Below are 24,700 nucleotides of genomic sequence, written 5' to 3'. Positions count from 1 at the left end.
GGCTGGAGTGCAGTGGCTGGCTATGGATTCACAGGAGCCACCATAGTACACTGTGACCTTGATCTCCTGGCCTCAACCTCTGGAAGTGATAAAAGACACTGTAGTTTCCTCCTTGCTCTCTTTTGATCCACTCACTCTGGGGGAAACCAAGCTGCTATGTTATGAAAACATTTAAGATGAGGAGGAACTGAGGCCTCCAGCCAATAGCCATCAAAGAGCTAAGTAAGGTCTCCTGTAAGAGAGCTTGGAATTGGGTCTTCCAACTGCACCACTCTCCCCTCGTCAAGTTTTCAGATGATTGCATCCTCATAGGAGCCTATGCCAGAAGCACCACTTGGATTCCTAACCCACTACTGAAGAGATGATACCTGTTTGCTATTCAAAGATACTGAATATGGCCGGGCACGGTGGCTCAAGCCTGTAATCCCAGCACTTTGGGAGGCCAAGACGGGCGGATCACGAGGTCAGGAGATCGAGACCATCCTGGCTAACACGGTGAAATCCCGTCTCTACTAAAAATACAAAAAAATTAGCCGGGCGTGGTGGCGGCACCTGTAGTCCCAGCTACTCTGGAGGCTGAGGTGGGAGAATGGCGTGAACACGGGAGGCGGAGCTTGCAGTGAGCTGAGATCCAGCCACTGCACTCCAGCCTGGGTGACAGAGCGAGACTCCGTCTCAAAAAAAAAAAAAAAAAAAAAAAAAAAGATGCTGAATAGCGACAGATAAGGAATACAGGTTTTATCAGTTAATTCCTTAAATACTATGTATAAAACATAAGCCAGATAACACATCTCTATCTAAAATACTTATAAGTTTTCATGTTACTCATTGGCTAAAACTGCAGCTCCTCACTATGGCCTACAAAATCATTCACCTTTTTACCCCCACCCGGTTCTATTAACTATCTCCTTAATTTCATTTTTGGTTTTTTGTTTTTTTTCATTCTCCTGTCTCAGCCTCCCAAGTGGCTGGGACTACAGGCGCCCGCCACCTCGCCCGGCTACTTTTTTATATTTTTTTAGTAGAGACAGGGTTTCACCGTGTTAGCCATGATGGTCTCGATCTCCTGACCTTGTGGTCCGCCCATCTTGGCCTCCCAAAGTGCTGGGATTACAGGCTTGAAACACCGCGCCCAGCCTATTTTGGGTTTTTTTTGAGACGGAGTCTTACTCTGTGGCCCAGACTGGAGTGCAGTGGCTCGACCTAGGCTCACTGCAACCTCCACCTGGTTTCAAGCAATTCTCCTGCCTCAGCCTCCAGAGTATCTGGGACTACAGGCTCGCGACACCACATCGAGCTATTTTTTTTATTTCTAGTAGACACGAAATAGTTTTACCATGTTAGCCAGGATGGGCTTGATCTCCTGACCTCTGGTGATCTGCCCCCCTCGGCCTCCCAAAGTGCTGGGATTACAGGCGTGAGCCACTGCACCCAGCCTATCCCCTTAATTTCAAATGACTCTGCTTAGATTTTTTTAATGTACTGTTATTTCTTAACCCAAAACCTTTGTTCGTTGCTGTCTTCTCTGCTTAGGAGTGCTACTCCCTGCATATCCTCTGTGTACTTAGCTCCTTTTTGTCACTCCTTTCTCAGCTTAAATGTTATCTCCCCTGAAACGCATTCCCTGACAACCCACGTTTTTTTATTTTTGGAGACAGTTTTGCTCTCGTTGCCCAGGCTATAGTGCATTGGCCCAATCTTGGCTCACTGCAACCTCTGCCTCCCAGGTTCAAGCGATTCTCCTGCCTCAGCCTCCCAAGTAGCTGGGACTACAGGTGCCCACCACCAGGCCCAGCTATTTTATGTATTTTTAGTACAGACAGGGTTTCACCATGTTGGCCAGGCTGGTCTCGAACTCCTGACCTCTCGTGATCTGGCCGCCTCAGCCTCCCAAAATGCTGGGATTACAGGCGTGAGCCACCGTTCTGGCTCACAACCCACACTTAATGGGAAAACTCTGGAAACATCCTCATGGGAAGAGAGAAACAAAGTAAGGAGACCATCATTACTAAAGCAATATAAAATTAGAGTTAGTCTGTTGGACTAACTGTATTAGAGGATACACAAGAGAAATATGTACAAAAACAAGAAACATCTAAATTCTACCTTAAATAAATTCTATCTTAAAGCAGTCCTCAAGGACAAAAGAAGGCATACGCAAATGGAAAGATGCAATATGTGGAATAAGAAGACTGAACATAAAATATATGTAAATTCTCCAAATTTTATTAATACGATTCCAGGCTGGGCGTGGTGGCTCAAGCCTGTAATCCCAGCACTCTGGGAGGCCGAGACGGATGGATCACGAGGTCAGGAGAGCGAGACCATCCTGGCTAACACGGTGAAACCCCGTCTCTACTAAAAAATACAAAAAAACTAGCCGGGCGAGGTGGCGGGCACCTGTAGTCCCAGCTACTCAGGAAGCTGAGGCAGGAGAATGGCGTGAACCCGGGAGGCGGAGCTTGCAGTGAACTGAGATCCGGCCACTGCACTCCAGCCTGGGCGACAGAGCGAGACTCCGTCTAAAAAAAAAAAAAAAAAAAAATACGATTCCAATAAAAATACCAATAGGATTTTATTCTTGTAATGAAACATGGTATTTATACATTAATATGATAAAATAAACCAGAACAGTCAGACCACTTTTGAAAAATTAAAAGGAATTAGCCTATTAGACATGGAAACATTATAAAATCTACATGGAGCAATCTCATGCTGATTAAAGATAATGATTTAACACAATAGGGAATCTACACACATAAGCAAATACACATCAATAATGAAGAGATGTACAATTAAATGAGTGGTGTTGGATAACTGAGTAGCCATCTGGAGAAGTGTACATAGCTACCAATACTCTAAACCAGGATAAATATAAAATACTTCAATATAGAAAAATAAAATAAAATCATTAAAATACTACAAAAGGAAATGAGAGGTTTATAACCTACAAGTGGTAAAGATTTTTCTAATTAAGACACAATACCCTAAAGCTATAAAAGATGAAAAAGCTGATTACAGTTTAAAAAAAAAAATCTAACTGGTAAAACCACAACAAACTGAGAAAATATATTTGCAACTCTTATCACAAATGACCAATTTTCTTGAAAATCTATCAAAAAATCTGGTCAAGCACAGTGGCTCACGCCTGTAACCCCAGCACTTTAGGGGACTGAGGCGGGAGGATCCCTGGAGCTCAGGTATTTAAGACCAGCCTGGGCAATGTAGCGAGACCTCCTCTCTACTTAAAAAAAAAAAAAAAAATTGCTGGGTTTGGTGGCAAATGCCTATAGTCTTAACTACTTGGGAGACCAAGGTGGGAAGATTGCTTGAGCCTGGGAGATCAAGGCAGCAGTGAGGTGTGATTGCACCACTGCAATCCAGCTGGGGCAACCAAGACTCTGTCTCAGAAATTAAATAAATAAATGAATAAATAAAATAAAGGTCCCTCTGGCTATTGTAAAAGTATAAATATCAGCTCTGGAATAACAAGCTTCAAAAAAAATGTATAAATAGGAAATACTTACCCACTTAGCAATTGGACACCCATGAGAGCTTTTCCCTTCTTTACCGGTGTACACTACTATTTCTATCCTTATTGCATTTCCTTTTTGACCATACCTGAGTATAAAACACAGTGAAGGGAATGTACTAATTAATCGCAATCTGTACTTGAAGGCTTTGGCTTTGAAGATCTTAATGTATATAAGATATAGATGTACAGAAGCTCAAAAATCAAACACTCCTCATAATTTACTTTTGTTAAACATTTGCTTTTGTGTGGCAGGTATTTTGTTAACCAGTCCTACTCACTTATCCTTAAAGATCACTCTTTAAAAAATAGGCTGACTACAAGACAAGCAATGGGAATGTAGGGTATGCAGTGTCAAGGGTGGTAATTTGACCTATTTCTACCATTATACAATATAAAAAGTACTTCTGAATTTATCAAAGACAATTAGTCTTGTGTTGTGGGTGCTCTTTTATGTGCCCAACAGCTTGTATGATGGGTGGCTCAGTAGCAACATGAGGACACCCCTTTTTTTGTTGGGCCCTAAGAAACATCCAACCCATACTCCTGAATGTTTTTCAATCACGGCGTTTGTTCTTAGAGATGATTTATCTCCATTGAGTCAGATCCACAGTAAGAATGATTTTAATAGGGAAGCGTATTTCCTCACCTATTCTCCATGATTTCCCTGACAGCAGCAACACTTGGTCCTGCCCCAAGGTGTGTATAATATGGGCCTTTGTCTTTTTGTATAACTCGATCTGTGGAAGGAATAAGATTATTAGACCCAAAGCTTTACAGAATTGCATAGGGGACAGGAGAAGCTACTTTTATACTTTTTGTTCCCCCTCAATTCAGAACCATGAATCTTGATAAGGTTTTGGTAAGATTTGATAATTAAAGTCAAGGACAGCAGCCCATAGAATTTAACTTTTAATGTTCCTTTCTTCCTGCCCCTAACGAATTCTTTCTTCCTCTGAGAATCAGAGGAGAAAAAAAATATTTTAGGATGTGGGTCATATTTATACTCCTATCTCCTGCTTAAAAAAAAAATCTGTACTTATTGAGGTGTAATATTAAAAGTTATCCAAGAACAATGTTAAAGGTTGCCCTCAGAATCCTATTAAAAAATTGAGCAATTTCATTGCAGACAATTTTATTCAACTACACACTTGCACAATTACAAAAGAATGTTCCTTGTTACAATTATTTGTAATATCAAAGAGAGCAAAACACTCCTAACATCTGTCAATAACGTGGTTTAAATAAATTATGGGATGTTTATATAGTGGAATACAATAAATCTATTGAAACAATAATATTTATAAAACATTTAAAAATCCATGCTATCATTATATTAGAAAACCAAGTAGAAAGATTGTTTTAAATTTTTGTAAAAATGGAAACAAAATTAAAATCAATAATGTTCTTTTGTATAGAATGGGAGTATGGGAAGATGTTTGCATCATATTTCTGCACCACTTGAATTTTTGTGAGCATGAATTTTGTTTCTTAAAAAATGCTATTTTTAACTTCGCCCCTTAGACTCATGTGTAACAAGAATTACTGGGGAATTTCTGCATTTCATGAATTTCTAGCCATGAAATTCTACACCAAAAACAGCTGAGTCCACTGCAGGTACTTATTCAACTCTGAATGCCCAGCTGTCTATTCCTGTATGCTGTGACTAGTTATTTTGCATAAGGAAAGGGTCTTCAAACTAGATAATCATCCTTTGAGAACCATGCACATAGAAAAAGCAGTCTAGCTCAGGTATATAAACTTTAAAGGCTCGTATTTGTTGAACTACAGGCCTTATTTCCATTTGTAAGGATATTTAGAAAAGTGTTCTCTCCCCCAACCTTTTTCTTTTTTTTTTTGAGATGGAGTCTTGCTATGTCGCCCAGGCTAGAGTGCAGTGGTGCGATCTCGGTTCACTGCAAGCTCTGCCACCCAGGTTCACGCCATTCTCCTGCCTCAGCCTCCCGATTAGCTGGGACTACAGGCACCCACCACCATGCCCAGCTAATTTTTGGTATTTTTAGTAGAGACGGGGTTTCACCATGTTAGCCAGGATGGTCTCGATCTCCTGACCTCGTGACCTGCCTGCCTCAGCCTCCCAAAGTGCTGGGATTATAGGCGTGAGCCACCGCGCCCAGCCGAAAAGTGTTCTCTCTTATATAATTCACATTTATTAAGCACCAGAGTGTATGTTATAAGGATAGGTTCTGGAGTTGAGACTGCTGTCTCTGAGTCCCAGTTCAGTTACTGGACAGCTACAAAATTCTATGTGCCTTGGTTTCTGCATTTGTATAATGGGGATAATAAGCCCTCCCTTTGAAGAGTTGCTGTGAACATTACAAGTCAAGGCAAGGCACAATATCAGACTTGTAGTAAGAGCTCCAGAATGGAAGCCATTATCATGATTATATTCTTCTCTCCTTAATTCAAGAACCTTGTTCTCCCAATTCAACTCCACTAGACAGCATTGTCACTCTTTTCAAATTGTGAGATTCTTCTCAGAACAGCCTATCCTTGGTAACTGGCACATCGTAGTTTGTCAAAACTGTGTGTTAGCTGGTGTGGTGGTTCACGCCTGTAATCCCAGCACTTTAGGAAGCTGAGGCACGAGGATCACTTGAGCCCAGGAGTTCAAGACCAGTCTGAGTAACAAAGTGAGACCCTACATCCACAAACAAACAAAACAAAAACCTAAAAAACACTATGTATTGAACAATGAGCAGAGAAATGGAAGGATATTATTTCAGAACAATGTGTACTTTGGAAAAACAAGAATTCAGTATTATTACTACACAACACTATTTTTTCTACTGTTGTCAAAAACATCAGTGTGATGTACTTATCCTTCCCATTGAACCACCCACTTCTAATAAAAACATCACCTTTGGTCAAGGCAAATCTTGAGTCTTTGTGATTTGGAGCCATATTTTAAGTAAGACTTCTAATAACTAAACCTATTTGGATGAGTTTCAAAACAGATTTTTTCACAAAAAATGTATTCTATCATAGTTGTATGGTAAACAAAATAATAGGGCTTCAAGCAGCCTAACGAACTTTAATGACACAATCTATTTAATTTCCCTATTTTTTACAGCTATATTAGAGTCAACAGGTTTCTTTTTTTTTTTTTTTTTTGAGACGGAGTCTCGCTCTGTCACCCAGGCTGGAGTGCTGTGGCCAGATCTCAGCTCACTGCAAGCTCCGCCTCCCGGGTTCACGCCATTCTCCTGCCTCAGCCTCCCAGGTAGCTGGGACTACAGGCGCCGCCACCTCGCCCGGCTAGTTTTTTGTATTTTTTAGTTGAGACGGAGTTTCACCGGTTAGCCAGGATGGTCTCGATCTCCTGACCTCGTGATCCGCCCGCCTCGGCCTCCCAAATGCTGGGATTACAGACTTGAGCCACCGCGCCCGGCCTAGTCAACAGGTTTCTTAGAAGAGTGCTTACCTGAAATTTGACCATACATGGTAACTAATCAGTACAGGATTCAAATTAAGCTTTCACATGTTTCAAATACTGAGGAAATTTCTCATAAGATCTGCCTGAGAATCTTTACCCAGCAAGATTTTCTCAGAGCTTTTAACACACTAATAAAACTAAATGTTTCAGAATGTTCTCTTTCAATGACTCCTAAGACACAAAAATGTAGAAATACATTGGTTAGGGATCAGTCCATGAGTCAGCTATTAGCACATGACTCATGTTAGCACACTGGTTATTTTTTGATTTTTTGAAATAGGAAATCAGTATTAAACAAATTTGTTAATATGTTAAAATTCAAAAAGGTTTATGAATTCTTCAAGTGGCCAAGATTATGGAATTTCTTTATACGCAGGTACACTTTGTATTGCAGAGAAATAGAAATATATTATCTCAGAATATCAAGTGCTCTTTGGACAAAAAAGACAGTATTAGATCTTGTACTGGATAGAGCATAAAAGCACTAGACACTGAAAAAGACATAAACCAGCTTCAATTCTAGAGTAGGACGGCAACTGCCAGCTATATATTTTATAACTGTTAACTTATACATATGTTTTACATTCTCTATATGTATCTTCTATCACACACACAAAAAAATATAGTGAAAGGCTGGTAAGTTGAAATTTGTTTGAATATAGGAAAAATAAATAAACCGTAATAAACTATTAAGTTATCTCTTTCTTTTTTTTTTGAGACAGGGTCTCGCTCTATTGCCCAAGCTGGAGGGGAGTGGTGCAATCTTGGCTCACTGTAACCTCTGCCTCCTGGGTTCAAGTGATTCTCCTGCTTCAGCCACCTGAGTAGCTGGGGTTGCAGGTATGCACCACCACGCTCAACTAATTTTTGAATTTTAAGTAGATACAGGGTTTCACCATGCCAGACTGGTATCGAACTCTTGACCTCGAGTGATCCATCTGACTTGACCTCCCAAAGTGTTGGGATAACAGGCAAGAGCCACTGTACCTGGCCTAGGAAATTCATTCTTATGCTACGCACAATAAATTGACAGACATTCAGCCTTGAGAGAAATATCAGCCTATTTTTCCACTTCAGCAGGTTTACCTTTTCCAAATCTGTTTTTCCAAATTATGAGTTGAATATTCCATTCTTGTGAGCAGAACCAAAAGGTCCCATAGAAAAATGGTTATAGATTTACTTAATCCATCTTAGTTAGAGTAAGAATGGGGAAAAAATATCACACAAAAAAAGATGAATCAGAATTTGCTTCAGTCATGATTGAGGTAATTTGTGCAGGTGAAATAAGAACACATCCACACAAGTACTCACCAAGACAGTTGCAGGTGGGCAGTTCAGAATCTTTAGTTACAGACACTAGGTTTTTTGTAGGGTTAGTAAAGAAGTTCATAGCATAATCATTAAAATTTTTCTGTGCACTGTCCACTGTGGAAAACTCTGATGTTCCAACACGGGATGAACACACTTCCTCTTCACTTTTGGTAGAAACCACTGTAATTCCACCTGAACACACTACATTTACATTCCTGAGAGTTAGTGCTGACTCCGGTAAGGGTGTTTCTTGAGAGATACCAGGCAAGGTTGGCAGTCTCTGATCCATGAGTTGCTCCTTAACAACCTGCTGAAACCGTATTTGGTCATCGCCTGCCATCACGTTAGCACACTGGTGAGGCGGAGAGGAGGGCTGGGTCAAAGGATGGGCTTTCTGATTGGCATTCACCGTTAACTGTACCTGAGAATTATAAGCTTTATCAGTGAATGCCTTCCCGTTGGATTCCGTTTTAAGATGAAATAAGCTGAGTGAATCCAATGGTTCAACCTTCGTCTTTTCCTCTGCTGATTCAGGATATTTCCGTAATTTTATTTGAGTGAGTGGAGGAAATACTGTTTTGGGTTGCATAATGGACCTCGTTTGAGCCAGTGGTTTCCATATTTTGGTTGAGGAAGAAATTTTCCCAAATACAGTAGGAAAATCATGGGGACAAAATTGCCCAAAATTTTGAAATTTCGATGCTATCCAAATGTCGCATATTGTGCCATACATATAGGACAACTTTTCCCACTTCTGCTGATCATTTTCTTGATAACTTACAACTGTGGGCTTCTTTTTCCGCCGATCTCTTGATGGGGTAGATTTTGTCTTTTTCTGGGTTGGGTTCTTTTGCTTTGTTAATGATGAACCATGATTATTGTGTACACTTGAAGGCGGTTTCTGTTGTATTGTGCCCTTCTCCTGATTGTATTTTTGCTGTACATTACACGTTACAGGGCTTGTTGGTGTACTTTCAACATTTTTGTCCTCTGGTTTTATGTAATTGAACTTAATTATTGAAGCAAGTTGTGTCAACTGTGTTGCAACGTCTTCCTCAATTTGAGTATGGGTTGCATCCTGACATGATAGATCATTTGAGTCCAAATTTTTGCTGCTGTCCAGTAACTGGTTGCAGTACTCCACTTCATTATTTCTTGGTGGCAATTGATGCAAATCATTGGAACAATTGTCAAGAGTAATTATCCCTTGAGCAATACTTTTATTGGTGTCAATCTTGGGTGAATTTGATTTTGGTATAAAAAGAGATAATGAATTGGTGACTTTTGAATATTCATGTGACTTTGTGGATGCTTGGTTAGTAGCTGAGCTGATATGTGAGTTGGCTTGCCCATTGAAAACCACCGTGTTGCATGAACTTTGTTTTTCCAAAGATGGACAGTGATGAAGTTTTTGTGGCTCTCCTTGTAAGTTTGGGTCTTGGAGGTCTTTTCTTACAGTGTAAAGGATAGCTTTGCAGCTATTAAGCAAACTGGCTGTTCTCTGCTCTGATTCTTCATCCTTCTCTGACTTTGATGGGGAGGAATTCTCTGACGGGGCTTCTGAGAGTTGAGTCAGGGCCTCTATGGCTACCACTTGCTCCAATGTTAATCTCCTATCTTTCATTAACGATAAGAGACTTGGTTGAACGGGAGATCCATCTTTTGGTTCTTTACTTGGTATATTCTCCGGAGTTTTTGGTTGATCACCTTCATTGTGTATACTAGCATGACGATGTATGTTGGAGTGTGAAGAATGTGGAATGGAATTGCAGTTAAAGCCAGGCTGCTGGAAAACTAAAACATTACTTCTCGCCTTGAGATGATCACAACTCATATCAGTAGCAACGGAGCTCATAGCGTTATTATGGTTTGCAGTGTCTTTTAGGAATTTATAAGAACTGTTTTCCAATGTCTTGCCGAATTCTTCAATATTGAATTTTTTAAATGAAACATTTGTTTCAGCTGGTAAATAGTGCACATGTTTAATGCCATTTCTTACGGTTTGTACAAACAATTTTGGAGATTTGATTCGTTTCTTGTCAACTTCAGAGTTTTTTGATTTTTCAGCTTCTGGGACATTAGCACTAAAATCTCCTTTCACATGATCAGTTAAATGTGATTTCTTGTTTTGTGTCCACTTCTCCACCTCGATGCCTGTCATGCTGTCTTCATTTTTAGTTACATTTTCAACAGGATGTGGGTTCAATTCCAATTTTTGTTCTCCCCCATGACCACATCTACTGTAGTCCATGGATTCTGACTTGGGGCCATTTACTGGTTTGTTGTCAAAATCTGCCTGTAAAATACAGAAATTACTCATGTCATCTATTTAAATATCTGAATAACAGCCATAAGAAGATTAAAATATAATAGCAACTAAATGTAAAGCCCCTGTGGATACAGCCTAAAATATTATTTTCGCTTTTCACATGTTCAGTGAAGTCATAAAATACCAAAAGGGCATAATATACAAAAAAAAAAGACAACTAGGCTAGGCGTAGTGGCTCACACCTGTAATTCTAGAACTTTGGGAGGACAAGATGGGAGGATAGCTTGAGCCCAGGAGTTCAAGACCAGCCTAAGCAAGATGGTGAAACCCAGTCTCTAGCAAAAATACAAAAAAAAAATTAGTCAGGTATGGTGATGCACACCTGCAGCCCCAGCTACTCGGGAGGCTGATGGTGACAGCATCACTTCAGCACAGGAGATGGAGGTTCCAGTGAGCCAGAACTGTGCTACTACACTCCAACCTGGGTGACAAAGTGAGACCTCTTCTCCAAGAAACAAAAGCAAAGGCCAGGGGTGATGGCTCACACCTGTAATCCCAGCACTTTGGGAGGCTGAGGTGGGTGGATCACGAAGTCAGGAGTTCAACACCAGCATGGCCAATATGGGGAAACCCTGTCTCTACTAAAAATACAAAAATTAGCAGGACGTGGTGTAGTCTCAGCTTCTTGGGAGGCTAAAACATAAGAATCTCTTGAACCCAGGAAACGGAGGTTGCAGTGAGCCAAGGTCATGCCACTGCGCTCCAGCCTGGGCGACAGAGCAAGACTCCGTCTCAAACAAACAAACAAACAAAAACAAACTCCACAGAACTATCAAAATATCATACCTGCTAATATTTTGATTTCCCCCAAATAGTATTTTTAAAGTTAAAAAAAATTAAAATAAAAAGTTTCTTTGTAGAGACAGGGTCTTACTATGTTGCCCAAGCTGTTCTCTTAACTTGTGGGCTCCAGCAATCCACTCACCTTGGCCTCCAAGTAAAAATTTAAACTAGGCCACGTCTGTACTTGACCTAGGAGACAGAGGTTGCAGTGAGGCGAGATTGCCCTACTGCACTCAGGCCTGGTGACACAGCAAGACTCCATCTCAAAAAATAAAAAATAAATAATAATTAAAAAAATTTAAACTATAGGCTGGGCGCGGTGGCTCACGCCTGTAATCCCAGCACTTTGGGAGGCTGAGGCAGGCAGATCACAAGGTCAGGAGTTTGAGACCACCGTGGCCAATATGGTGAAACCTCATCTCTACTAAAAATACAAAAAAAATTAGCCAGGCATAATAGTAGGCACCTGTAGTCCCAGCTAATCGGGAGGCTGAGGCAGGAGAGTCCCTTGAACCTGAGAGGTGTTGGTTGCAGGGAGCCAAGATTGTGTCATTGCACTCCAGCCTGGGTGACTGAGACTGTCTCTTAAAAGAACAAAAATCAACAACAAAAAAACCCACAATTTAAACTACTTTTACATCAGTAGTGTTCATTAGACAATATCCATTTATTTATTTTTATTATATGTTCTAATTAATTAATTTTTTTTTCAGACAGAATCTTGCTCTGTTGCCCAGGCTGGAGTGCAGTGGTATGATCTCAGACCACTGCAACCTCCGCCTCCTGGGTTCAGGCAATTCTCCTCCTCAGCCTCCCTAGTAGCTGGGATTACAGGCGCCCACCACCACACCCAGCTAATTTTTGTATTTTTAATAGAGATGGGTTTCACCATGTTGGCCAGGCTGACCCCTGGTGATCTGCCCACCTCAGCCTCCCAAAGTGCTGGCATTACCGGTGTGAGCCACCGTGCCCAGACATACCTATTATTTTGACACAAACTGTTTTCAAATAGAACATACACATAGAAAGGTGTACAAATCACAAGTATATAGCTTTTTAAATTTTCACAAAATGAGTTGTTAAGTATACTTGTAGTCCATTCTCATTGTATAGTAAGTTCACTGATTAAATACATAACAAAGTTATCATTTTTTCTGCTGGACATGGGCATTGGGTTATTTTTAGTGTTTGGGTCTTTAAAGTAACTGCTATAGTTTCAATTTCCTTCCTTCCTTCCTTCCTCCCTCCCTCCCTCCCTCCTTTCTCAGGGTCTCACTCTGTCACTCAGGTTGGAGTGTAGTGGTACAATCATGGTTCACTGCGGCTTCAACCTCCCAGGCTTACATGTTGCTTCCTAGCTCGGCCTCCCGAGTAAGCTGGGACCACAGGCACATACCACCATGCCTGGTTAATTTTTTCGTATTTGTTTAGAGACAGGATATCACTATGTTGCCCAGGCTGGTCTCAAAACTCCTGGATTCAAGTGGTCTGTTCACCTTGACCTCCCAAAGTGCTGGGATTACATGCATGAGCCACTGCACCCAACCTAATTTTTCTTATTGAGATGAATTTACATGACATGAAATCCATCACTTTACAGTTGAAAAGTATACAATTCAGCTGGGCGTGGTAGCTCATACCTGTAATCCCAGCATTTTGGGAGGCCTAGACAAGCGGATCACCTGAGGTCAGGGTTCAAGACCAGCCTGGCCAACATGGCAAAACCCTTCTCTACTAAAAATACAAAAATTAGCTGGACGTGATGGCGGGTGCCTGTAATCCCAGCTACTCAGGAGGCTGAGGTGGGAAAATCGCTTTAACACAGGAGGCAGAGGTTGCAGTGAACCAAGATTGTGCCATTGTACTCCTGCCTGGGCAACAAGAGTGAAACTCCATCTCAAAAAAAAAAAAAAGAAGAAGAAGAAGGAGAAGAAGGAGGAGGAGGAAGAGAAGGATGAGGAGGAGAAGAAGAAGAGGAAGAGGAAGAGGAAGAAGAGGAAGAAGAAGGAGAAGAAGAAGAAGAAGAAGAAGAAGAAGAAGAAGAAGAAGAAGAAGAAGAAGAAGAAGAAGAGTACAATTCAGTGGTTTTTAGTTTATTTGTACTGTTGTGCAACCATAGCCATTCTCTTCTTCCAGAGCATTTTCAAAACCCCAAAGAGAAATGCTGTGCCCTATTTAAGCAATAACTCCCTATTCCCTCCTCTAATCCTTATTGATCTACTGTCTTTTCTTTTTTTTTTTGAGACAAGGTCTCACTGTGTTCCCCAGGCTGGAGTACAGTGGCATGATAATGGCTCACTGTAGCCTCGAAGTCCCAGGCTCAAGTTATCCTTCCACCTCACCCTCCTGAGTAGCTGGGTCTACAGGCGCCTGTAAACACGTCTGGTTAATTTATATTTTTCCTATTTTTTGTAGAGACAGGGTCTCTCTATGTTGCCAAGCCTGATTTTGGAGTGCTGGGCTCAAGCAAGTCTCCTGCCTCAGCCTCTAGAGAAGCTGTGACTTCAGACTAATTTTGAAAAACCTTGAAACAGCTCATCAGACATACCACAGGAATTGAGACAGTGGAGTGTTTCCATTGATATTAATTGTAAAAAGAACGATAATTCCAATTACACAGTGTATACACATTTGAAAACTTCATGTTGTACATGATAAATATATACAATATTTCTTTGTAAATTCAGTAAAAGAATGAATGAAAAAACAATGAGCCGGGTGCAGTGGTATGAACCTGTAGTCCTACCTGCTGGGTAGGCTGAGGTTAGAGGATCCCTTGAGACTGGGAGTTCAAGGCTGCAGTGAGATACTATTGTGCCACTGTTCCCCAGCCAGGTTAAAAAAATGGGACACCGTCTCAATAAATAAATAAATAAATAGGCCGGGAGCAGTGGCTCATGCCTGTAATCACAGCACTTTGGGAGACAAATGCAAGCAGATTACGAGGTCAGATAGAGACCATCTTGACCAACATGGTGAAACCTCGTCTCTACTAAAATACAAAAAAAAAAAATTAGCCGGGCATGGTGGTGCACGCCTGTAGTCCCAAGTACTCTAGAGGCTGAGGCAGGGGAATCTCTTGAACCTGGGAGGCAGAGACTGCAGTGAGCAGAGATCACACCACTGCACTCCAGCCTGGCGACAGAGTGAGAATCTGTCTCAAAAAAATGAAAAAAAAAAAAAAAAAAAAAAATTGGTAATCTCTTGGGAATAGGAGACCACTAGACTAGGTTGCCTAAGGAGATGTGAATTGGCCTAGGTCATAAACATAGAAATTCAACACTATAACTGATCAGTGGTGGAATCACTGCACTCCAGCCTGAGCAACAAAGTGACACCCTGCCTCTTGGGCAGGAGAATCGCTCGAACCCAGGAGGCGGAGGTTGCAGTGAGCCAAGATCATGCCATTGCACTCCAGCTTGGGCAATAAGAGTGAAACTTCGTCTCAAAAAAAAAAAAAGAATAAAAATGCCTAAGATTAAACAGATTATCATGTTGCCAAAAGACACATTGTTTATACCAAGGTTCAGCAAACTTTTCTGTAAAGGGTCAGATAGTAAATATTTTAGGCTTCATGTGCCATACAACCTGTCACAATTACTCCTGTTGTATCTAGTAAGCAGCCTCACAAATATTATGCAAACTAATAAGTGTGGTAGTATTGCAAAAAGTCTATTTATGGACACTAAAATGCAACCATCATATAAATATTACATGTCACACACATACACAAGAGATGTAAGAAAAAGAGTATTTAGGCCAGGCGTGGTGGTTCATGCCTGCAATCCTAGCACTTTGGGAAGCCGAGGTGGGCAGATCAGAGATCAGGAGATCAAGACCATCCTGGTTAACACGGTGAAACCCTGTCTCTCCTAAAATACAAAAAAATTAGCCGGGCATGGTGGCGGGCGCCTGTAGTCCCAGTTACTTGGGAGGCTGAGGCAGGAGAACGGGGTAAACCCTGGAGGCGGAGCTGGCAGTGAGCTGAGATTGTGCCACTGTACTCCAGCCTGGGCGAGAGAGCGAGACTCTGAGAAGAGGACAGGACAGGACAGGAAAGGAAAGGAAAGGAAAGGAAGAAGGAAGGAAGGAAGGAAGAAAGAGGGAGGGAGGGAGGGAAGGAAGGAAGGGAAGAAAGAAAGGAAGAAAGAAAGAAAAAAAATATTTAGTCCAGGAATGGTGGATCACGAGAGGTCAGGAGTTCAAGACCAGCCTGGCCAAGATGGTGAAACCCCCTCTACTAAAAATACAAAAATTAGCTGGACGCGGTAGCAGGTGCCTATAATCCCAGCAACTCGGGAGGCTGAGGCAGGAGAATCACTTGAATCTGGGGGCAGAGGTTGAAATGAGCCAAGATTGAGCCACTGCACTCCAGCCTCAGCGACAGAGTGAGACTCCGTCTCAAAAAAAAAAAAAAAAATTTTTTTAAACGTAGGGAAAGTCTTCCAAAGCAAGAGTAAAGGGTGAGAAGCTGTAAAATAAATGACAGGCAGAGCATGTCGCCTTCCGCCTGTAATATCAGCACTTTGGGAGGTCGAGGCAGGCAGATCATCTGAGGTCAGGAGTTCAAAACCAGCCTGACCAACATGGTGACACTCCCGTTCTACTAAAAAGACAAAAATTACCCGGCGAGGTGGCACATGCATGTAAATCCCAGCTACTCGGATGGCTAAAGCATGAGAATCGCTTGAATTCGGGAGGAGGTTGCAGTGAGCCGAGATAGCACCACTCCACTCCAGCCTGGGTGACAGGGCGAGCCTCCATCTTAAGAAAATAAAAAGTTACTAGTGTTTAACACTAATAGGATTGCAAAAAGAGAAGTCTTAGTTTCTGACTCGATACTTTTAATTTTACAGATGTGCATATCCAAGAACACTGAGAACTTCAATGTATGTATTTATCTATAGGAAAGATCTTGAGGTCCTTCTAAGATTTGTGTACGGAAAGGGCGGGACACAGCGGCTCACGCCTGGATTCCCAGCACTTTGGAAGGTCGTGGCAGGCAGACTTGACTCCAGCATGCCTGAAGTTTGAAACCAGCCTGGGTGACATAGTGAAGCTCGGTGTCTACTAAAAATTAGCCAAGCATGGTTGTGCACGCCTCTAGTCTCATCGACTTGGGAGGTTGAAGCGGGAGGATCACGTGAACCTGGGAGGCGCAGGTTCCAGGGAGCCGAGGGCGAACCACTGCACTGCAGCCTGGGCGAGAGAGACCCTATCCAAAATAATACTTATTCTTTATTATTATTATTATTATTATTATTATTATTATTATTATAGTAATCTTCGAGTCGGAGTCTTGCTCTGTCGCCCCGGCTGGAGTGCAATGGTGAGATCTCGGCTTACTGCAACCTCCGCCTCCCAGGTTCAAGCGATTCTCCCACCTCAGCCACCCGTGTAGCTGGGATTACAGGCTTGCACAACCACACCCAGCTAATTTTTGTATTTTTAATAGGGACTGGGTTTTGCATCTTGGCCAGACTGGTCTCTCACTCCTGCCTAGGCAGGCGGATCACCACTACACTCTAGCCGGAGCAACAGAATGAAATTCTGTCTTAAATAAGAAAAAAAAAAAAGAAAAGAAAATCTTCATAAGACATTTGCACTAATTAATGAGCTTAATTAAGAACTCTTGAGCTTTGTTATTAGTTATATTTCATATCTTTTTTTTTTTTTGAGGTGAAGTCTCGCCCTGTCACCCAGGCTGGAGTGCAGTGGAGCGATCTCGGCTCACTGCAAGCTCCGCCTCCCGGGTTTAGGCCATTCTCCTGCCTCAGCCTCCCGAGTAGCTGGGAATACAGGCGCCCGCCGCCACACCTGGCTAAATTTTTGTATTTTTAGTAGAGGTGGGGTTTCACCGTGTTAGCCAGGATGGTCGCAATCTCCTGACCAAGTGATCCGCCCATCTTGGTCTCCCAAAGTTCTGGGATTACAGGCATGAGCCACTGAGCCCAGCCTGTTTCATATCACTTTTAAAAATTATCCTAGGAAGAGAACTTGCTCTGGGACCATCCTACCCACTCGGAAGCAAGAATAATGCTGAACTCCTTAGATCAAGTCTGGGTCTAGTAGTTCCTACGCCCGCTCCATTTTCTCATTTTTCCAGATTCCCATTGTCTTGATAATCTTATATCCAGTCTAAAGGAGCAATGTGGTGTTTTATTCTGAAATGACCGAGTCATTTGAACAGAATCTGACTATAGCCCCTCCGCCACAAACACACACACACACACACACACACTCCATACATGCAGTATTTCCTGCTTCAAGAAAAAGCTACTACAAAAACAACAACAACCAATAAAGAAACAGCTACTCAAATCATATAGAAAAATAAAGCCTTTCAAAGTCTGTTCGTTGACATGGTCAAATAAGATCTTTACTAGAGGTAGCTCAAGGTTTGTTAACAGTTTTTTATCTTCACTAATAACCATTCCCTCTAGCATTTTTTAGACATTTTTTCCCCCTAATAACCCTCCCCATGAAATTTTAATACCATGGACATACCATTTGGGTACTGTGACCCAATTGTGATGTCTTAGATTGTCCTCCACTCACCAACATCCAATTTTCATTTCTTTTGAGAATGCATAAAGTAAATATATCAAATTGTTGAGGAAAGACCAAATTATTAATGAAGTATTATGTGAAACACAACCATGGGCAGCCCACAAAGTATTTATGTCTAGTCAGAAGTGACACTGTCAGGACCTATGCTGTCAGCCTGAAAACTGAGTGTTTGTGGAAAAAATTCAGAGACAACCACTTGTGCCTTCATAATGTTGACTTTATACTGTATTCACTTCCTCCCAATGACACTACTAAGAAGTATAGAGGTCAGGGCCTGTTCTGCAACCAATCACCATACAGTGCCCAGTACGACTGACAGTTTAATTAAACCAAATTTAAATAAAAAGAAAAGATTGGCTGAGCATGGTGGCTCATACCTGTAATCCCAACAGTTTGGAAGCCGCAGTGAGTGGATCACTTGAGGTAAGGAGTTCAAGACCAGCCTGGCCAACATGGCAAAACCCTGGCTCTACAAAAACTACAAAAATTAGCCAGGCGAGGTGGCACATGCCTGTAATCTCATCTACTTTGGAGGCTGAGGTATGAGAATCTTCTTTTTTTCTTTTGAGATGGAGTCTCACTCTGTCACCCACGCTGAAGTGTAGTGGCGCCATCTTGGCTCACTGCAACCATCCCCCGGTTCAAGTGATTCTCCTGCCTTAGCCTCCTGAGTAGCTGGAATTACAGGTGTGCCCTATCACACCAGGCTAATTTTTGTATTTTTACTAGAGATGGGGTTTGCCATGTTGGCCTTCCAAAATGCTGGGATTACAGGGTGTGAGCCACTGTGCCTGACCATGAGATTTCTTGAACCTGGAAGGCAGAGGTTGCAGTAAACCGAGATGGCACCACTGCACTCCAGCCTGGGGGCGACAGAATGAGGCTCTGTCAAGAAAGAAAAGGAAAGGAAAGGGAAAGGGAAGGAAAGGGGAAAGGAAAGGGGAAAGGAAAGGAAAGGGGAAAGGAAAGGGGAAAGGAAAGGGGAAAGGAAAGGAAAGGGGAAAGGAAAGGGGAAAGGAAGGGGAAAGGAAGGGGAAAGGAAAGGGAAAGGAAAGGAAGAAAACAACTGGCTACCCACCAAAGATTCACCTAAGGAGAAATCTAAAATGAACATTTAAGGCAAAAACAACAAAAATATCTTCAAAGAAGACCTGTACAACAGTTTTCCCCAAAGTTTTTCCAACAACTTTATTTTCCCAAAGAAGTGAAATGAACTAATTTGACTAATTCAGAATTTTAGCCATCAATTTATTTTTCCTTTTTTTTGGGATAGAAAGGAAAGCTGGCCGGGAGCAGTGAATCATGCCTATAATCCCAGAACTTTGGGAGGCTGAATCACCAGAGGTCAGGAGTTCAAGACCAGCCTGACCAACACAGTGAAACCCCATCTCTACTAAAAACACAAAAATTAGCCGGACGTGGTGGCACATGCCTGTAATCTCAGCTACTTGGGAGGCTGAGGCAGGAGAATCACTTGAACACGGGAGGCAGAGGTTGCAGTGAGCTGAGATTGTACCACTGCATTCCAGCCTGGGCGACAGAGTGAGACTCTGCCTCATACATATACACACACACACACACAGAGTAAAATAATAGAAAACAAAAGAAGTCAGCTATTAAACCAAGTGTCGAATACCTAATATTCTTGGAACTTTGCCTCTGATCTGTTTCCCTACTCTGACTATAGCCATCAGCTGAGAGACTCGAAGTCCATAGAAAGTCAGTGCTGCCCCAAAGGTGGGTCTGAGAAACTGTGTGGCCCTAGACTCCACTCTCCTTACCTTGGTGATATAGGGTCTCATGGCTCCTCCACATCTAGGTTGGTTGGGAGTCACAGCAGAGACTTCAGAAGTTTCCAAAATCTCTTCACTAAAGCCAGGCTTCTTTTCTTTTCACTTTATTGCCAAGGCTGTAGTGCAGTGAGAGGATCCCAGCTCACTGCAACCTCGATCTCTTAGGCTCAAGGGATCCCCTGAAGCTCAGCTACTTTTGCTTTTGTAGAGACAAGGTCTCACTATGTTGCCCAGGCTAGTAGTGTCAAATTCCTGAGCTAAAGATATCCTCCTGCCTTGGCCTCCCAAAGTGCTGGGATTAGTTTCATATTCTAATTTTCTCATTCCTACCCCCAACAAGAACTCCACCCTCATCTGGCCAGGGCGTCTTAGAACTCAAAAGAAATCCTTTCAAATCGGGGGGAAGGAGGGGGGTGAAGGGCGGAGGGGAAGTTGAGCAGGTTGTTAATCGAGGGAGGGATCAAAAACCTCTATTTAATTTTCTTTTAATGTGCAAATTGAAGATTGGCTCCAAATGTGTAGAAAATCATGACTGACCTAAGAGCTAATGCTCTGTGTTCACAGGTATTCCTGGCCATCCTCCTTTTTCTTTGGGGCTATGAGACAGTACAATTTATTCTCAAAGGAGGAAAAACCTAAGACCATCCAATCTGCCTCAAACTGTCATTCTACCAATTTCCCTCCTTATTCAAATATCTTAAACTTCTACCCAAATTATAATTGAATTATCAGTCAGATTCAATCATTTCTTAAATACCACAGACTTAACTTGCTCATGACCCCTTAAGGGTCTGGTTTGTAGACCTCCACTTAAAACTTAATTTTCACTTAAAACTCTCTAAAATGTAGATCTCCCTTGAAGCTTCACTGTCACACCTCTTGGCCCCTTGATGAGCCTACTATTAGAGGACTCTACTTTATTTTCACTTTTTTGTTGTTTCGATTTTGGTAGAGACTGAGTCTCAGTTTGTTGCCCAGGCTGGGATTACAGGCATATGCCGCCTTGCCCAGGCCCTAGAGGACTCTAAAGCAAAACCTAACTTCTCATTCTTCACACTTTCCATGAACAATCCCCCACCCATGCTTAAGGTTAATAACCAACTCTGCTGATTAGTGTATTCTTTTCAGTATCTTAACTATTTTATATATTTTTAAGAACATGGGTTTGGCAGGAATCAAACAACAAACTTTGGAGCAGAGCTAGTAATAACATGTATTAAAGAGGTTCATTGTGAGGATTACATGAATCAACATATTCCTATACACTGTGGGTTGTTGTTGTTAAGAGACAGGGTCTTGCTATATTGCCCAGGCTGGTCTCAAACTCCTGGGCTCAAGCAGTCCTCTCACTTTAGCTTCCCAAAGTGCTGGGATTACAGGTGTGAGACACCAGACCCAGCCAAATTGCTGGACTTTAGTATATGCTGAAAATGAACTGACTTGTTTAAAGGAAAAATGCATATTAGATAGTTCTTCCTTTTCTATTTGTCCTCCAACATTTAAGAAAAACCTAGTAATTCTGGTCTCAAACTCACAATTAATAAAAGAATATTGGGCCAGGCACGGTGGCTTATGCCTGTAATCCCAGCACTTTGGGAGGCTGAGGTGGGCAGATCATGAGGTCAAGTGTTCGAGACCAGCCTGGCCAACATGGTGAAACCCACTCTCTACTAAAATATACAAAAAATACAGCCAAGTCTCTACTAAAATTACAAAAATTAGCTGGGCGTGGTGGCACACATCTGTAATCCTAGCTACATGGGAGGCTGAGGCAGGAGAATTGCTTGAACCTGGGAGGCGGAGGATGCAGTGAGCTATCACAGCACTGCACTCCAGCCTGGGTGACAGAGTGAGACTCCATCTCAAAACCAAACAAACAAAAAAGAATATTTATGAACACCTATTATTATGTACTGAGAATCTACTACTTGCCAGGTATCATTATGAACAGCACTTCATAGGAATTCTCTCATTTGCATCTCCTACTAAGCAATATCAATATTTCCACTCACTGAATGTTTCTTATTCAGATCAGTATCAAGAGCCAGGCCTCAAACCAGAGGTCTAACAACAAGGTCCTAATGTCTAGCCCCCAGGCACTGTTCTAAAATTAACAATTCAGTAGCGAATAATAACTGTTAACATTCACAATGAATTCCACTGGATACTAATGCTAACTAAGATGCACTGAATTAAAGTTACAATGAATGAATTAAAGTTACTTCTTTTGGTAGTTTACTTTCTTAGATTGTACGAATTATTAAATTTCCAAATCCACTGGCCTGTTTTATTCATTTGTGTGTGAAAGGATGTTAACTGTGAGTTGTAGGAGTATAGCATTGCTATTCAAAATATTACCATCTTAAGTCCAAAATCAATATTTACAGTAACACTGAGCTCAGAGCAAACTGTTAGGGAAAACGGGTAAATTTAGAACTCAATTTAGAATCCAATTCTTAACTAGGTGCGGTGGCTCATGCCTGTAATGCCAGCACTTTTGGAGGGCGAGACAAGAGGATTGCTTGAGTCCAGGAGATCAAGACCAGCCTAGGCAACATGGCGAAGTCCCATCTCTACAAACAATTTAAAAATCAGCCAGGTGTGGTGGTGTGTGCCTGAAGTCCTAGCTACTCAAGAGGCTGAGGCAGGAGAATCGCTTGAGCCCAGCTGGTCAAAGCTGCAGTGAGCTGAGAATGAGACTGTCTCACAAAAATAATCTGTTCCTTGAGGATGTGGTCAAAGGTCATAGTCCATTTTCCCTCCAAATATTTCTTGGACTACAAACCTCCTCATTTCTGCATAATCCTGATATGTTCTATATTTTTATCTTTTTCTTCATATTTTATAACTTCATATAACTGGGAGACTAAGATCCAGTGAAAACTTATTAGCATTAAAAAATACCCCAGGGCTGGACATGCCTGCAATCCCAGCACTTTGGGAGGCTGAGGTGAGCAGATCATTTGAGGTCAGGACCAGCCTGGGGTTTCACCTTCAATATGGTAAAACCCTATCTCTAAAAAAATTTTAAAAGTAACAGCAAAAACTGCAGTTACTTTTGCACCAACCTGATACAAATATTAGCCAGGCAAGGTGGTGCATGCCTGCAGTCCCAGATACTCAGGAGGCTAAAGTGGAAGGGATCACTTGAGTCTGGGAGGCAGAGGTTGCAGTGAACTGTGGTCACACCACTGCACTCCAGCCTGGATGACAAGAGGGAGACCGTCTCTCAAAAAACAAAACAAGACAACAAAAAATCCCCCAGTATAAATTTCCATATTAATTTTTAAAAAACCAAATTAAAAGACCATACAATTGTAGATTAATCAGACAAGATTAAATCACACTAGTTTTACAAATAAGGTTTACGTTCACTCATACTGTAAAGGCTCAATATAGAAGGCAGACTTCAACAACCCTTTGTTTTTTTGAGATGAAGTCTCACTCTGTCACCCAGGGTGGAGTGCTGTGGCGTGATCTTGGCTCACTGCAACCTCCGCCTCTTGGGTTCAAGTAATTGTCCTGCCTCAGCCTCACTAGTAGCTGGGATTACAGGCATCGGCCACCATGGCCAGCTAATTTTTGTATTTTTAGTAGAGACGGGGTTTCACCATGTTAGACAGGCTGCTCTCGAACTCCTGACCTCACGTGATCTGCCCTTTTTTTTTTTTTTTTAATTCAAATACCATTTAAATGACCCTTAAGAGCTCAGGAGATTCTTCTTATGACAAATCTTGTTTTCTTAAGATAATTGTTTTTTCTTTTTTTTTTTGAAAGGGAGTCTCGCTCTGTCGCCCAGGCTGGAGTGCAGTGACGAAATCTCGGCTCACTGCGAGCTCCGCCTCCCGGGTTCCCGCCATTCTCCTGCCTCAACCTCCTGAGTAACTAGGACTGCAGGTGCCCGCCACCACGCCCGGTGAATTTTTTGGGTTTTTAGTAGAGACAGGGTTTCCCCATGTTAGCCAGGATGGTCTGTATCTCCTGACCTCATGATCCGCCCTCCTCGGCCTCCCAAAGTGCTGGGATTACAGGCATAAGCCACCGCACCTGGCCAGATCCTGTTTCCTACTAGGGTTTAGCCAGTATCAAGTCATCCTTTGTGGAATGCTCCCTCATGATCAAAGATAACTTTCAGGGACCTTGCCTAACTCCAAGCAGAAGGCCATCAGATAACTAGTTAATTCATGATCCAACAAGGCACCAATCAAGGTTTAGGCTTTTAGTTCTTTCACTGTTGGCCCTGTGGTCTTGAGTCTGTAGTCAGTTCCTCTAATGTTACCCCTTAAAGAAAAAACTAGTGTCTATTTGTCTCAGCTTTCTAAGAACATTAGCTGCAAGAATACTGAGTATTTATTTACCATCAGCACTTAGCTGGTGGTAATATGCACAGAAGTGTTTACACATTCCTAAGAGAAAAATCAGAGAGCTTTCTGGAGCCAAAGTTTGAAGATCTGTAAACCTTCCCCTGCTGGCTCTTTCCCCACAGACAATAACAAGTAAGTCTTTCCTATCTTAAGAAAATAAAACCTGGGTGGTGGTTCACGCCTGTAATCCCAGTACTTCTGGGAGGCTGAAGTGGGTGTATAAGGAGATCCAGACCATCCTGACTAACACGGTGAAAACCAGCTCTACTAAAAACAGAAAAAGAAAGAAAGAAAACAAAATCTTCTGGGGATAGTTAGCTAATACCCTACCACATCGCACCATTTTACAACCAAAGTCCTCCAAATAATTGTCTGCAGTCACTGTCTAACATGCACTCTTCAAATCTACTACAATTAGGATTTTGTTCCCACCACTACATTGAAACTATTCAAGATTCACCAACGTAGTCCCCACTGCCAAATTCAATGGAATGCCAGAATCATCATCATCATATATATATATATATATATATATATATTCTGGTTATTTTTTTTTTTTTT

At 41.9% G+C, this 24,700-nt stretch overlaps 1 protein-coding gene across 1 annotated transcript in view; it reads right to left on the bottom strand.

Moving 5' to 3' along the window:
- The window catches only part of TET1 (tet methylcytosine dioxygenase 1), a 149,225-nt gene that overhangs the window by 42,616 nt on the left and 81,909 nt on the right, over positions 1-24,700 (bottom strand). Inside the window, exons 4-6 of the mRNA XM_023205066.2 lie at positions 8,301-10,596; positions 4,182-4,272; positions 3,528-3,621 (exon numbers count right to left, since the gene is read on the bottom strand). Coding sequence (XP_023060834.1) covers positions 3,528-3,621; positions 4,182-4,272; positions 8,301-10,596 — 2,481 coding nt within the window. The remainder of the gene's footprint in view (positions 1-3,527; positions 3,622-4,181; positions 4,273-8,300; positions 10,597-24,700) is intronic.

The sequence above is a fragment of the Piliocolobus tephrosceles genome, chromosome 9, assembly GCF_002776525.5.
Source record: "Piliocolobus tephrosceles isolate RC106 chromosome 9, ASM277652v3, whole genome shotgun sequence".
NCBI lineage: Eukaryota > Metazoa > Chordata > Mammalia > Primates > Cercopithecidae > Piliocolobus > Piliocolobus tephrosceles.
This window is presented reverse-complemented; position numbering and strand designations above follow the sequence as displayed.